Raw genomic sequence first — 16,425 nt, 5'->3', positions numbered from 1 at the left:
ATAACTCCATTTCTAGAGATCTGATGCTCTCTTTTGGCTTCCACCATGGCACCAGACATATATGAATGCTGCACAGACATAGATGTGGGCAAAACCTTGCGCATATAAAATTTACAAAATTAAATGCATTCAAAATCTGCAGCATACAAAATTTAAAAAGGATAATATCCAGTATGCATTTGCCACTTTAATTACTGCTGACCCCTCAAGCCACTTTGGGCCCCTCCCCAGTCCCATACTCCCTCCTCTTTCAAGGGAAATCAAGAATTTCGAATTTTTGCTAATCATCTCATTACTTCATTTATAATAACTTTGTCATATTTGTGCATGATCTTAAATGATATGCTGCTTAGCTTTCTTTGATATGGGACTTTATAAAAAGTCCATTATGTCATATGCTGTATAAATGGGACTTAATTTTTTTTATTTGATACGGTGTTCTAAGGTCTACTCAGATTGTGGCTTTTAGCTCCAGTTGATTCTGTTTCTTTATCTTCCCATTTTAGTGCTGACCCACGACCTTGTGCACATGAAACAAAAACCCTCCCACTGAGCTACGCTCTTTCCTCCCTTCTTATCAGAGAAATATTCAATGTTGTGATTTTTCTTTCCCCCATGTTAATTTGAAGTTCTTATCACAGAACATTCAGGTTAGCTTATTTTTTTTTGTATGTATTGGGAGTCATGAAACTCGAAATAGTGTAGATTATTCCCACACACATTGTACAGACAGCACAATGAAATGGTCTTCACTGTGGAATGGGATGGGATGGCACGGAATGGGATGGCTGTGTTGCAAAGTATATGTCCTGTCAGCTTTAAAAGCTAATACCATGTGACTGGGGGAAATGGGTCAGTTAGTCAAGAGCTTGCTGGGCAAGTGTAAAGTCCTAAATTTAATTTGCAAGGCCCACGAATGCCAGGTATAGCAGCCCATGGCCACCCACAATCATGGAAGGCTGGAGCAGGAGGCCATGGAGCTTGTTGGCCAGACAGTCAGTGAACTCCAAGCTCAGTGAGAGACTCTGCCTCAAAAAAAGGAGCTGTTGAAGAAGACAAATTGATTTCTGTGCTCTACATGGACACAAATACACGTGTGCATGAAAACACACACACACACACACATACACACACACACACACTGCCCAAAGATATTGTTGTACCCAAATTCTGAACCCCAAAATCACCAAGAAGCCCATTTCCATGCAAAAGCAATGAGTCTTTTATTGTAGTTGTTTAACGAGCTAACCTCATTAGCCCGGGGCTTTTCATCGCCCATCATGGCAGATGGCTGGGGAAAGACCCCAAGAAACCACAGGACAGATCTTATAGGGCAGCACAGGGGAATTTAAGGGTACACACTGTTTCAGGATTGGTGTGCCTCCAGGCTTGGAGGACCTGCCCTGTGTTGATTGGTCAACTGGTTGTTATGGCCCATAGGCCCTCCCAGGGGGTTGCTATGCTCTGTGTGCCACTGCTGTGCACTTGTCCATAAAACACACCTAGAGCTGTAAAGCATAGACCCAATAGCTACCTTCTGATTGGTTCCTTGCCACGAGGTGGGCATCTGACCCCCTAGTGATCAAGGCAATGTCAGGCAAGCAAGTGTTAGCCTGTCATGGCTGCCAAAACGGGGTTGGTCCCTTCAGTATAACTTGGTTTTCAAAAGTATTTAGTGCTTCTTTGCTCTTTGATCCTATATAATAATGGTGTCTCAGAAGGTCAGATTAGGAACCTCCACTCTAGCTGTTTTTAGAATCCAAAAGATTTCTATATGTAACACTCTTAGTAACCCCTTCCTCTGAGGGACCGTTCCACCTCTTACATTTTCTCTAATCTTACATTGAAATTAAAAAAAAAAAAAAATCTATGGGTGCCATGTTCTGAGACTAGTTTTTTCCCAACAAGAGATTAAGCAGTGCTTAGAATAAAAGCTTAATATTTTAGCCATCATGTTGTCTCCATCTGATGAGATATTTAAAGCAGAATAAATTCCTGTTCCTTTGTTTAACTCACATATTTTTAAATGGGGAACTTTAAAAAATAATCCACATATATGCAGGCTGGAAGAGAACACAGAAAGAGTAGACGGGTAGAAGCAAGAATTACTTTTACTTGCTTAATTACATAAGTAGAAATTGAAAGAAAAATGACATGAGAAAGTGTCAATGGGGGGAAAGCTGATTTGGGTGAGGGAGACCTTGAGTTTGTGATGCCACAGGACCAGGAAGTTGTGGGTGGGTGTCACCTTGGTCTCTCATGAATTTGTAAAATTGCCAGTAGATCTTGTTTTCTGCCCCTTTTTATCTCTGTGTCAGTCTCTATGTTTCTCTTTGTATTTCAAAGACTAGACAATGTTAAAAGTTTAAAGGTGGGGGTGGGTTGGGGTTGGGGGGAGATGGCAAACCTTTGTTACAGTCCCCAGGGGCAGGAAGGAAGGTGAGCTTATAGGACTCACAAAGTTCTCCACTATTAATAGTGTTTGTATTTATTTTACCTGTTTGTTTTGGGGAAGGGAAGGCCTTTAAAAAAAAAAACAGCTTATTTTTGTTAATAATAAATGTATGTGCAGTGTTTGTGATATATAGCATAGTCCAAAAGTTGGAGTTCATTAAAAATTGCAATGTTGTGGAGTATGAAGCAATGAATACTAATTACTCCTTTCATGTCTGACAGCTCCCCGTGGGCCAATACATCAGCCCAGACTTTAATTTGGTTCGAGTAATGGTTTCATCAATAGTGCATTAAATCTGTGTTTGAGAAGATATACAGTTGAACCTGACCCACACTGTAGATACCTGCCATAAAAGGGCCATAGGCTGTCAACATCTGGATAATTACAAATAATTAAACCTACCCAACTCCAGACAATCCTAATTTTATATAAAATATATCTTAACATATCAATCGACAGAAAACATATCTGGGAAGATTTATCAACATGTATTTTTTTCCAAAGCAAATTTACTGGCTTACATATTAGAGAAGTTGCTGGACTGTGAAGCATCTTTGTAAAATTATATCACTTTAATCTTTCAAATCCCCACAAGTATTATGGAAGTCAGTTCTGAACTTTAATCTTCCCCAGGGTAACCTCACTGCAAGATGAATGTTCATCTGTTTCTTAGGAAATAAATATTTTTAAAGATAATTTTCATTTCCTCCTGCATTTACTCCTCATATATTCTTTTGACAATAGTCTGTTTTAAAAGGAGACCCAGAATCCACTAACAAATACATTTGAAATAAATTTTCATTTTACAAAAATAATACAAAAAAAAGGAGACAGCCTTAGTGTTGACACTTGTTTTATAATGACCAGCTTTCCTCACAAAGAACTTTTGCCTTGTTGGACTTTCTGGTTATTAAATATTATGTTGTTGGTGGTGTAATGTAATTATGTCATGGTTAACTGTAGACCTGTCTGAAGAGGTCTCAAGTAAAACCCACTTTGTGACTTCATTCTTGTTCTCCAAAAAACAGAACTCAGCATCCTAGTCTCCCCTACCTTCTAAATTCAAAACAATGTTTTGGGTTTTGGTTTTTCGAGACAAAGTTTCTCTGTGTAACAGCCCTAGCTGTCCTGGAACTAGCTCTGTAGACCAGGCTGGCCTCGAACTCACAGAGATCCACCGACTCTGCCTCCTGAGCACTGTGATTAAAGGCATGTACCACCACCGCCCAGCCAAAATAAAGTTTTTATTGTCAGGAAAAAACCCCACAACTCTTCCATTCCAAACCGTAGTCCAGGTTGTAAAGGAAATATAGAGTGTCATGATGAAGACCTGATAAGCAAGCCTTCCTATAGAGGGATCTAGCTCTTAGATTCTCTCTGAAAATGATTAGCAAACCCTGCCACAGATTTAAAAGAAACAAAGAATTTTGGATTCTTTTCTTCAGAAAAGCAACCCTCTAAAACATCCAAAATTAATAGACTCAGAATCTCTTATTTTTGACATCATGCTATATTTCAAGATGGAGGGAGAGAGAGAGAGAGAGAGAGAGAGAGAGAGAGAGAGAGAGAGAGAGAGATTTATTCCAATGGAGGTAATTTTCTTTTAGCTTGCCTTTTGGTTGTTGTACTTCTGTGCCTTGTTATCTGGAGTTCCAAGACATCTTTTTTTGTTTCATTTTGACATTCCGATTGAAGTCAGCATTTATCGAGAGGGACATGCTATCTATCTGAACCCACTTGTGAGAAGAGGCGAACAGATTAACTCATTTCTGCTCCTGGGGGTCGGGTGGGGGTGGGGTGGGGGTGGGGCTTCCTTCCTCACCTTCTGGGCTTGCCAGCTGTGAGGCTTTCAGCCAAAGCTTTTCGGGAGAAATTGGGTTTGACCAACGAGCACCGCCCATCCTGCTGGGGTTGCTAAGCTACAGCTCCTCACACCTGAGCTTTTTGGCTGTACTCTCAGCAGTAAAGCAGGAACTCATTTTAAACAGCAGGGTGGACCGGAAGGCTTTTAGATGTCCATTGAAAAGTTGATTTCTTCTCTGGAGTGCGCTTTTAAGGCCAAGTAGCGGGTCTCTGTTATTTATTTACCATAAAAACCTACCTTCTATCTTTACCTGAATTGTCCAAATTAGAAAAAGAACATTCTATAGAATACTGCACCAACATCTTTGGGCAGTTTCTCTCCAAACCTCAAATCCTATAAATCCTTTTGCAAGAGTACACCTGCAGCATTCCTAATGAAGACATCGACCTGCTATGGAAGCCAGCCTTTACTATAAAAGGATTATGCTGGGGTTTTTTTGTTTTGTTTTTGTTTTTTGTTTTTTGTTTTTTGGGTTTGTGTGTGTGTGTGTGTGTGTTTGTTTTTGGGTGACTCTTAAAAATAGTGATGCATTTGCATTGGTACCAAGAATATCTGCTCATCATCAGAAACTTATTTAGGTTTTTGTCATTCAAAACAGGTAGCATCTCAGCTGTAAGGTGCTGACTGGAGAATGGCTCCAGTAAATGTGGGCACTTTTAATGCCAGCACTTGGGTGACAGAGGCAGGCAGAGCTCTGTTAGTTCCAGACTAGACTGTTCTATATAGTGAGCACTAGTCCACCCAGGAATACATGGAGAGATCCTGTTTTCAAAAAAGAAAGAGGGAGGGAGAGTGGGAGAGAGAGAGCGAGAGCGAGAGAGAGAGAGAGAGAGAGAGAGAGAGAGAGAGAGAGAGAGGAAGGAAGGGAGGAAGGGAGGGAAGGGAGGGAGAGAGGGAGAGAGGAAGGGGAGGGAAAAGAAGGAAGGAAAAATAGAAAGAAAAATAACACCACATGTGTTTTTTATTTTAAAATTGTTTTGGAGAAGGAAAAAATAATTTTTATTGAGAACTCAGGATGAGTTTTTATTGAAAACAAGGCTTGGGGATGACGGGAGACTGAAATTCAGAAGGCACATGGTCTAGAATATTTATGATATTCCTCATATTTCTTTTTTAAACTTTTATAAAACATATTCTAAAAATCTGTAAATAGATTAAAAAAATCACACCCCAAAAATTTATCAGGCACAAAGTCCATTCAACTTAAGGAACTTATACACATTTAAAACTAGCATTGAAATGTGAAGCCTCGCATTAGATTTTACACTTTCAGTAGCAATATATTCTTAGGCACTTACCCACCACCCAAACCAAGAATCCATTACAGAATTAAAACAAAAGCACTCAAAACTTGCTTCATTTCCCCTTCCCTATTCTCCCTCCAGCCCCAATTCCTCTCAAATTCAGTCTCTTTTTCCTTGTTATTCTCTGTCTCTGTCTCTCTGTCTCTGTCTCTATCTCTGTCTCTCTCTCTCTCTCTCTCTCTCTCTCTCTCTCTCTCTCTCACACACACACACACACACTGCCTCATATAGAAATGCAAACTGGGTGAGTCCATTTAGTGTTGCTTGTAGTATATGTTTTCTGGACTGACCACTTGGTATTGGATAACCAATTTAGAGGCTCATCCCGGGGAAAATTATTTCTCCCATTCCTAACATTCCCAGCTTCCTGTGGTTCTCTGACTATGTGTGGGGGCTCTGTAGTTCCCACCTCCATGTTAGCATGTCTGTTGGTGCTGGACTTTTTCAGGTCTTGGCTTGGGCAACCATGTTGAGCTATCATGAATGAAGAAGCATCCTGTCATTTCTGGGAGATGTAATCTCACCACAGATGTCCTGGTTCTTTGGCCCTTCAAATCTTTCCGCCCCTCTTCTGTGATGTCCCCTGACCTTTAGCAGCAGGAGCTGAGTTTTAGATATAGCCAGTGGGGATGCTCTCTATGATAAATTGTTTTCTGTCTTTTGACCGGTGGTGGTTTTCTGTAATGATCTTCCTCTGTTACAAAGAGAAGCTTCTTTGATGAGTGATGGAAGCTACACTTATCTGTGGATAAAGATAAGTGAATGAAAAAAGAAATGAAAAGGGGGGCATGGCTGGTCCTAGGTATAGTAGACAAGAAGTTTTACTGCAGATAAAAGGCAGATCATAGCCAGAGGCAGGGACATCTGGGAGAGCCCAGAGTGGACATGACCAGATTAAGCCAGGCCATGTGAGGAGAATGGGAAGGGAGAGGGGAGAGCCAGGCCAAAAGGCCAGGAAGGTAAAGGGTAGATGAAAAGGCCAAAAAGGACTGGCATAGCAAAATGGTTGGATTGTATAGGGAAGGGCACTGTGGAAAGGAAGCCCTGCCCCTGGGCTGTAGAAGTTTAGGCTAGGGAGTGAGATATGCCATCCACGAGGGCCCTATAAGGGGTAGAGACCAAGAGATGCTGGAAGAACCTGGCAGCTAATGTGCACTCTGATAGATGAGATCAACACCTCAGCCTTTTGTCTGGAGTTTGATAAGCTAACATCAAGTATTTGGAGTGATTATTTAGATGTCAGCTAGGAATTGCATTGGCTTAGTAGACAGTTAGTAGTTGTTACATTTCTGCAGCAGTGATTGGTGGTGAAACTCAAACTAAGAAGGGTGGGGTGAGATGAGGCTGGATTGGCAGCCAGCTGGAGGGGAGAGAGAAAGGTGAAGTGAGGTGAAACTTTTAAAGGGAAAACTGAGCATGCGCACTGAGACTTGACGCATGTGCAGAGTCCTCACACAGGTCCGTAATGTGTAACAAGTGAGTGAGTCTCTGTGCGTGCCCCACCTGCCATCAGAGGGCTGGGTCAGCCTGGTGCCAGGTCCTAACAGTAGTAGGTAGATAGTAGGTAGATAGGTTCTCCCTTACTCGTCCCAGGTAGTTGGCTAGGTTTTTTGTACCAAGCATCATTTCCCTCCTTTCTAGCTTACCTTAATGAAATTAGACAGCTGTTGGTTATTGCCAAGAAGTGAGTGCCACTATTATATCCTTAGGGCTATCTGGTCCTTGCTATGAAAAAAATGCACATTTTAACCTCCACTTTCAGGGTCTCACCTTGGTGACATGGGTGCTCTCTCTTGGAGGCCACAGATTCTGGAAAAATTTTAGGGCTCTCTGGTAAGTGGCCCCTGTGAGTATAGGGCTGTAACAGAGGTGCTATGAAATCAGCCCGTAAACACTGGCCTTGATTTCATTGTGTGCATCCCAGCACCACAACAGTGACCCTCCGTAGCTTGGAGTAATGAGGTATCTTTTCACTCCAGAACACTTTTGGGCTGGATTTTGAATGAACTTTAAAAGAATTCCAATATTCCTAGTATACCTGGTCTTTATTCAAATCTGACCATGTGAAAGCTGAATTTTGGTTAATATATATTTGCTACGATGATCTTCAGTCAGAATCATTAATTCCACTAAATGTCCTTTGCTTTTCCTGGGAGCCAGAGGTCTGTAACTTCCATGTAAATTGTGTGACTTATTTTTAAAAGGCATAAATTAAGTAACTCATACAGTAAATATACTTACTAGATCCCAAGCTAGGTGTGGGCACCTGAATAATTCAGCCATTTTCTTTCATAAACAACAGAATTTCTAACTGCAGATCAGCAGGCCATGTGCTCTGAGCCGTGTCTGTTTTTCCCACAGCTGCCTCAGGTTGGTCCCAGGTCAGCTGTACCCTCCATGTCCTCTTATGATCAATGGCTACACATGTTGACAGAGACACTGCAGGCAACCTCTGTGAACACAAATTAGCCTGAAATGGAATATAGTAAAATAGATTTTACACTGTGTGTCTAGAGACCAGGGTCCTAGTAGACTCAACTTTGCCAGGCCAGAGTGACCTTGGGCAAGTCATGGACTCTTTGGGTCCATAAAAAGAATCTAGAGGGGCTAAGCTTGCTCTAAAATTACCACTCCACTAGGTGAGCCAGAATGCCCTTGACTCACATGTCCTAGCCCATTAGACCATAGTGTTTACCCTGGGAAAAATTATTTCATTTCCGTTATGAGCTGTACTAATAAGTCTCTCAGCTCCAAACCATCCAGTCTCACCCAGCGAGAAGAGGAGGGGTAGCTAACTCCTTGGGAGGGAGTAAAAAATGCCCTCAATGAGCAACTGTAGTACAGATTTAGAAGTCCCCGGGCATATGAGTTTCATTGTAACACTGTGTTTGTGGGGGAGGGGAGGGCACAACAGAGTATGTTCTTGAGGGCAGCAGGGCAGGGCTTCACTTTAAACAAAAACCTGCACTTCCTACTTCTGTGTCATGTTCCTCAGCTCCAAGGAGCCATGGTGGCCTTGGGTACAGGGAAGTCAACCTTGGGAAGCCATAGCATGCATCTGTTTTGTTTTCCCACCCCTCTGGTTAATGCTGTCCTTTTTTTTTTTAAGAGTCTTCAAATCAGAAGAGAATGTTAACAGTCTGTTTAATTTTCCCAGACAGGAGATTAGCCAAAAATTAACCTAGCAGCAATGATAAAACCCACTGTGTCATTATGCAATTTTTGCCTTTCATAGATCATAAACACCCCAATTGAGGATAATTTACTGTCCCTGGGAAACCTAAAGCTATCAAATGATGCTTTTGAGCAAGGTGTAAAAAAACCCAGTTTATAGGCAGTTCTCTTCCACAGAAGAGCCCCCATCTCATTACTTATTTAGTGTGTGTGTGTTTATTATTTATTTAATATTTAATTTATTATTATTTAGTGTATGTGTCTTAATGTGGAAGCCAGAATTTGATACTAAGTGTTGTCTACAATTGGCTGTCACCTTAATTTTTTGAGATTGCACAAGGGGCTTACCAATTCAGCTAGCTGACTTGCCAACAAACCCCAGAGTTCCTTCAGTTTTGGTCTCCCCAGTGTTAGCAGTACAAGCATGTACCACCACAGCTATCTTTATGTGGCTGCTGAGGATGAAACTTTGTCCTTCTGTTTTGCAAGGTGAGCAAGCATCTAGCTACCTGGACCATCTCCAACCCTGTCACTGTTCTTACCCAGCAGAGCAGAAATATACCCTGGCTCTTAGACTGGCGTTTGCAAATGTCTCACAGTACACATATGTACACACATGATATACAGAGCCAACCATGAGTGCATTGCAGAACACTTTCAGTAAAGCAGATATTTGACTAAGTGTTTGACCAGCTGAAAACTTCATTGTACCCATGTTTAATGTTGACCTTTCTCCTGAATTGTCCCCAAAAGGCTAGAGAGGGGTTATTGGTGATACCCTGTAGTGATCAAAACCATTGGTGAGTGTTGGGCTTTTAGCAGAAGTCATACTACCACACTAACTGATTGGATCCTCTAGAAAGTAAATAGGCCAGTAGCCTGCCAAGGTGTAACCCATGAGCAAAGAATGACTTTAAAGGGTTCTAACAACGAGAACATATGATAGATGGAGAAATCCAGAGCCAATACTCTCAGATCATTTGACAGCAATCACTGACTACTTTCTGCTCTAGAGTGATTTCTTGCTGAGGCCAAAACTCTATCTGCAGGCACAGTGTCTTCATTTGCAATACTGAAACCAGAAGTATTTCAGTTTGGGGTTTTTTTTAAATTGGGGTTATTGCTGGCTGGCGGCGGTGGTGGTACTCTCCTTTAATGCCAGCATTTGGGAGGTAGAGACAGGTGGATCTCAGTGAGTTTGGTCTGAAAAGCAAGTTTCAGGACGGCCAGGGCTGTTACGCAGAGAAACCCTGTCTCAAAAACAAAACAAACAACAAATAAATAAACAATTGGGGTTATTGCATGGACATAATGAGCTATATTGGGGATGTGACCACGGTACCTAATCATGAGATCTACAAATGTGGCACACACACCTGACACACCTAGACTGATGGTGATCTTGCACGTGTTTTATTGTACCTATACTTAGGACCATATCCATCACAGGTGTCGGGAGTGGGATTTGCCTTGTGAGATCCTGTTGGTCCTCAAAAAGATGTGGATTTGAGGTTTGTAGCTTGCTTCCAAAACTAAATAAGCTATGATGGTGGTGGTTTGTTTGGAGTTTTGTGAACCTGTGAGAACACACACAAAAATGCCTACAACACACATATCGAAGTTAGACAGCGTCATCTGTGAGCTTATTGGCTATTTATTTGTATATTTCCTTGGAGAAAAGGCTATCAGATTCTTTGCTCATCTTTTAGCAGGGTGGATCTTTGTGCCGATCTTGTGGCCAGGATTTGGTGGGGGACTGATAACCTGCCTATAAAAAGAATCCTGTGCTGCAAGGTCCTTTGTGACTTCCCCTCATTTGTCTTCGTGGTGACATTTGCACCTCGTCTTTGAAGAACAATCTCTTCCTGTATTTTGCCTGTCTTCTGATTGAGCAGATGTTTGTCCTTTACATATGCCCATTACATTGTGGGTATTTGATGCATACAATAATGTATACTTAAAATACTGTATTCACAAAACCTATTATTGGGAAGTAGTATTTGTGAGAAAAGAGATCTAATTTGTCTTCGAAATAACTAGGTGCCCTGTGCTTGGAAGGCTCTCTGACAACCCGGCATATTAGAGATATTCAGTTGCTATTTAAAAGAGAATAGCACAAAAAAATAAAAATTCAAAGGAATGACCAAAAATTTCATGAGCATGGTATCACCTGGAAACTGTATGAACACATGGTGTCCAACCCTTGGCCTATAAAAGAAGAGCTCAGGCCACTATGATCCTTAGCTAGCCCAGTGTCCTTGCCCTGTTCACTTGCAGCATTTGGTCCATTCACTTGTAAAGGTTCTCAGTATTCTAACAGAAATACCAATATTGCCATTCAAAATCAGTCTCTGTCTTTGTTTTAAAGGGGGAAGGGCACACTACACAGGTATACACTGGCTCAGTAAGGAATGGCAGGCTGGAAGAATGGCTCTTTTTCCTCCTGGAAAAAAAAATGATAAAGCAAAAACAAACCAAAACTAACGCTGAATGATGATTACCTTCCAGCTCCCCAAACGCTGTCTCTAAAGTGGGCTGCTGCCAACCCTGCCTCCCGCTTAGAGGCTTGACACTTGCCATGTCTTCTACTGTAAATGGGAGATCACTTTTCAGTGCTCTTGGATTCTTAATTCATACCCAGATACTGAAAGCTCGAATGATATAAGAAAATTATCATTTTTAATCATCTTTATACATTAAAACAATTTGTCTCTAAACTTCCTCCAAATATTGGTAAATGGATGAGAGACACTCTCACTGCCATCTGCACACGATAGCCACTCTGTAAGACACAGTTATAAAAGGGTCAGGGCCAATTGCCCAAATATTACCATATTATAGCATTTTGAGTAGCTCTGCTCATTTTTTTTTAATTGTTGAGAATAGGTGCTGGATGTTGCACACTGTTATTTCTTTGAATGTGCTCAATTTCCAAAGTTAATAAACTGAGTAAAATACCCTTTCACCTTCACGTTAGTGAGACGGGCAGTAAATTGCTTTCTCTCAGGTTATATAGCATTCTGTCTTTAGATTAATAGCAACACAGGCTCTGCATGACATTGATCATCATAACAGTTTAGTGATAAAATGTTTATCAGTCAGTGTTGACTGTGTAGGCCTATAGCCCCAGCTACTTGGGAGGCTGAGTCAGGAAATTCATGAGTTAAAGGCCAACCTGGGCAACTTAGTGGGACTTGTTACAAAGGGCAAACTAAAAAGAAGGTTGTAGACACCATTCAGTGGTAGAGTGCCTGTCCACTGTGCATGGAGCCATGGGTCCAAACACTAGTATCTCAAAAAATAAAAGTTTTACATACTTAATAGTGAAGAATCCAGAATTTTCATTACTATTCACGAGTAAATGAAAGTGACACGATGTTCCTTGCTTTAGCTGCACTCCAGACTTCTTATGTGAATTTCCACTCCACATGGCTCAGGCCACCTAAGAAGAACGCTGAGAAGCGTTCACGTGACACACAGTCAGACAGTCAGACAGACAATCAGGAATTAAAGTAGCCACACTAGTTAGCTACAGAAGCTAGGCAGTGGTGGTACATACCTTTAATCCCAGGATTTAGGATTAAGAGGTAGACGGATCTCTGTTAGTTCAAGGCCACACTGACTACATGAAATTGATAAAGTCCTAAAAGAAACAGCTCATACAAAGGTGATCTCAGCACCTGGAATCACAGCATTAGGGAGGGGGAGTGATATGGCTGGGCAGAGAAAAGAATAAGAGGAGGAGGAGACAGGGCTTAAGAGCCTTTTGCCTCTGAGGATTCGTAGAGACAGGATTGCCATTTCAGCTGGGTAGAGGTAAGATATACTGGCTTGGCTGCTTTGCTTCTCTGATCTTCAGTATGAAGCTTGAACCCCAATATCTATCTCTGGGTCTTTTATTTTTTTGTGCTACAAGGCCTAGTATTACTCTCTGGTCATCCTGGGTCTTAGGAAAACTGGGAATAACTGGGAGTCCCTACACCCGGCCTACTGGTTCAGGAGTGTTACCAGAATCAAGCAATGGGATGGTCTCCAGGGTTCTCTTGAGTGTCTGTGTTGTGGCTCCTGTAGGTTCATCAGGATTGGTGACAAAGAATGCGAATTTAACAAGAACTTCCGTCTCATCCTACACACCAAACTGGCAAATCCCCACTACAAGCCAGAGCTGCAAGCCCAGACGACCCTCCTCAATTTCACAGTCACCGAAGATGGTCTCGAAGCCCAGCTGCTGGCAGAGGTGGTCAGTGTCGAAAGGCCAGATTTGGAGAGGCTAAAGGTAAATAGTGCTGCATCACTCCCTCTGCACAGGTGACAATGTCAGGTGCTGTCACGTGGTGAAGTGGGATTCTGTAGCTAAGTACAGACACATGTGAAAAGTTAATGTGAAATTCTAATGCCAAGTAATTAGAGCTGGGCCACATGTGGCTTGGAGCCTGTCAGAGTTATCTTCGGCTGTCTTCTTTACACAGCCCTTGTGGCATTTTCTTGATTGCTCTCTGGTGTAAGAGGATTCAACCCAGAAAATCTCTATTGGAAAAACAAACAAACAAAACAAAAAACTGGTGTTTTTCCTCTGCCAGCTGGTATCCATTAAAGACAGCACCTTGGTTAGGGGTGGGACCCCCCATACCCACTTTCCTCTCTCAGTCCTGGGATCCTGGGTGGCTGAACCTGTTCAGGCCTTGTGCATGCTGCCTACTCTCTGTAAGTGAGTTCATGTGTGTGTCAGTTCTGTTGTGTCTGGAGGAGACTGTTTCCCTGCAGTGCTCCATCATCTCCAGCTCTTACGATCTTGCTGTTTCCTCTTCCACATAGTTCCTTGAGTGCTTTGATGAAGGAAGACATTCCATTTGAGACAGAGTGCTTCCAAGGCTCTCACTCTCTGCACATTGTCTATTTGTGTGTGTGGGGAGGGGCGTCTGTGTTAGTTTCTGTCAACTGCAGCCTCTCTGGTGATGGCTGACCTAGGCACCTATCCCTGAGGTTCTTGTTTGTCACCCTAAACATTTTTCATTCCCATTTTTATTTCAGTTCAGATTTTGTTTATTGATTCTGTTTCTCTGTTAAATTCTACCTTGATGCCTTGTATTGTTTTCATTATTTCATCCAACCATTTGTATTTTCACAGCCTTCATTAAGGCAATCGATCCAAATCCCCATTTAACGTCCCCTGACTGTATTCATAATTCCTGTTTTGAAGTCCTTGTCTTGTACTTGAGCTGCATTGAATTTCTCAGGGCCTAACTATAATAAAGTTGCTAGGTTCTGGTGGAAGCGTATTTGTCTTGGTTATATTCATGTTTGTGGTTTTATGCTGGGATCCAGGCAACTGAAGTAATGATGTTTGAGGTGTTTCTTGACATTGATGTCCGGTCTTGGTTTTGTTGGCTGTGTGTTCACTTCTTTGATGTTGCCGTCTCTGGATCCAATGTGAGTGCTGCAGCTGTTGGGGGGGGGGATCCCCTGGTGGAGCTTGTTTCTCAGTTGCAGCCTAGGATGGCCATTGGTGTCCCTTACAGAAAGTATTTGGGTATACTGGCAGCAGACACTAAGTTAAGCATAACTGAGTCTTATTCTGAGACTGGAATTGTCTTTTCAGATCAAGGCTTTTGCCTGTTAGTGTGCCTCCGTTTTTCTGGGTAGACAATCTTGTCTGTAGAGTGACTTTGCCGTGTTTGTATCAGAGCCATAGACTTTAGTTTTCCTTCAGTATTCCTTTTTCCCCTTCTGTTATTTCAGGTTTTTCCCTCCAAAGAAACAAACAAAAAAAACCACCCCTTTCGTGAATAAAACCTGCATCTTGCAGCTCTCTCACCTTTGACCCACTCTCATTTGTTCAATCTTGTTGATACAATTCTGAAGGATGCCCATTCTATAATGTGGTGATTAAATCTCAGGGTGGCACTAAAATGCCTAAGCCACTGGTCTTTTACCATCGAAGGACTTCCTTAGCCTTTTCAAACCATTTCTTTGTGAGACTGGAAGTCTTAAAGTGGTCAGGTTTTCTCATTGCCTTTCTTATACATTAACTTAGCTCTGGTAAAGTCCCCCGTGGTGGGATTTTGACAAGGAGAAGGCTCTGGGCCATAGGACCTCTAAAATGATTACTTACAGTTCCCGTGAGGTTGCTGCTGCCCAAGGCAACCGTGGCTTATTCTTTAGTCTTTTCTGTGAGAATGGGGCCTGATTCCAGAGGAGGGAAAACATCAATGCGGAAGGCGCCCTGTGCCTGGGTGCCCATGTAGGTTTTGACTCTCCTGCAATGGCCACTTGTGGTTTAAGTGTTCTGACAGTGATTCACTGTATTTTCTGGTGACAGTTGGTCCAGGACCTCTGTTCTCAGTGAAAGATGGTTGTATAGCATTTTCCTAACTGTAAGCTCTTCCTCACAATAGGTCTCCAACCTATTTAAACATCAGAGGATAAGCCAGATAGTATTTTCCTAAACAGGCTCTTCCTAGAGGTTCTTGATGCTAAATAAGCATCCACCCTTTAAACCTCGGATTCTAACCAAATGTTACCATACCATCTGAATGTCTTAAAATAATTTTTCACAGCTGTCATCAGTATGGTTTTATCATTGCATTTCCTACCATGCTGGTACTGACCCCCATGACTCCTGTGATCATGGGAACTGTCCTGAACAAAGCAGATACTAACCACCGTCCCTAACGTTTCCTATTAGCTGGCACTGACCAAGCACCAAAATGACTTTAAGATAGAGCTGACACAGCTTGAGAACGACCTGCTCCTGCGCCTCTCTGCCGCAGAGGGGAGCTTCCTGGATGACACTGAGCTGGTTGAGCGCCTGGAGACCACCAAGGCCACTGCTGCAGAGATAGAACACAAGGTAAGGGCAGCCGAGAACACCTGACAGGTTCAGTGCTCTGCTTTGATGAAATGGATCACAGCTGAAAACACAGCTCTCGAAGGTAATAAGAGATAGTTTATTCTGGAGCCAAATATGAGTGACCATGGCCTGGGAATGCAGATTCAGGTTATGCCAAATCCTATAACCTAGTGTGATAACAGATTCATGATGTTTTTATAGTGACAGAGAAAAAGAAAATTATAAATCAAGACACTTTCAATATACTGGTAGAAGCATTAGATAGATGGGTTAAAACAAAACAGGGATAACTCTACTGTAGGCTTCTGATGCTATCTAGTGACATTCTTAGTTTTGGAGTTGGTAGAAGCTAGTGGCTTGATAAGAATCATTTTAAAGGCTTTTGATAGCCACAAGGATATTAAGTCAGGTAAGGGTATGTGGGTCATGAATGGCTTTCAAGGGACGAAAAATAACAAAAGATAATTTGGCTCTGGTCTGCAACATTTTAACTCTTCCTAGCCAGGAAGTTCTATCTGGTGTTCATCTGCCACTACCCCCCTCCGGGAATTTCAATTAATACAATTTAATCAGGTTTGGTAATTCCTCTGAAAAGACAGATTTGCTTGTGTTGTTGTTGGGTGGTTTTGCATGTCAACTTGACACAAGCTAGAGTCATCAGAGAGGAAGGAGCCTCAGCTGAGGAAATGCCTCCTTGAGATCCAGCTCTAAGGTATTTTCTCAATTAGTGATCAATAGGGGAGGGCCCAGCCCATGGTGGGTGGTGCCATCCTGGGCT

The 16,425-nt window shown here is 42.1% G+C and overlaps 1 protein-coding gene across 1 annotated transcript in view; it reads left to right on the top strand.

Moving 5' to 3' along the window:
* The window catches only part of Dnah11 (dynein axonemal heavy chain 11), a 298,245-nt gene that overhangs the window by 237,865 nt on the left and 43,955 nt on the right, over positions 1–16,425 (top strand). Inside the window, exons 66-67 of the mRNA XM_027416426.2 lie at positions 12,869–13,073; positions 15,483–15,647. Coding sequence (XP_027272227.1) covers positions 12,869–13,073; positions 15,483–15,647 — 370 coding nt within the window. The remainder of the gene's footprint in view (positions 1–12,868; positions 13,074–15,482; positions 15,648–16,425) is intronic.

This window comes from Cricetulus griseus, chromosome 5, assembly GCF_003668045.3.
Source record: "Cricetulus griseus strain 17A/GY chromosome 5, alternate assembly CriGri-PICRH-1.0, whole genome shotgun sequence".
NCBI lineage: Eukaryota > Metazoa > Chordata > Mammalia > Rodentia > Cricetidae > Cricetulus > Cricetulus griseus.
The sequence above is the reverse complement of the archived record's forward strand: the minus strand, read 5'-3'. Positions and strand labels throughout refer to the sequence as shown.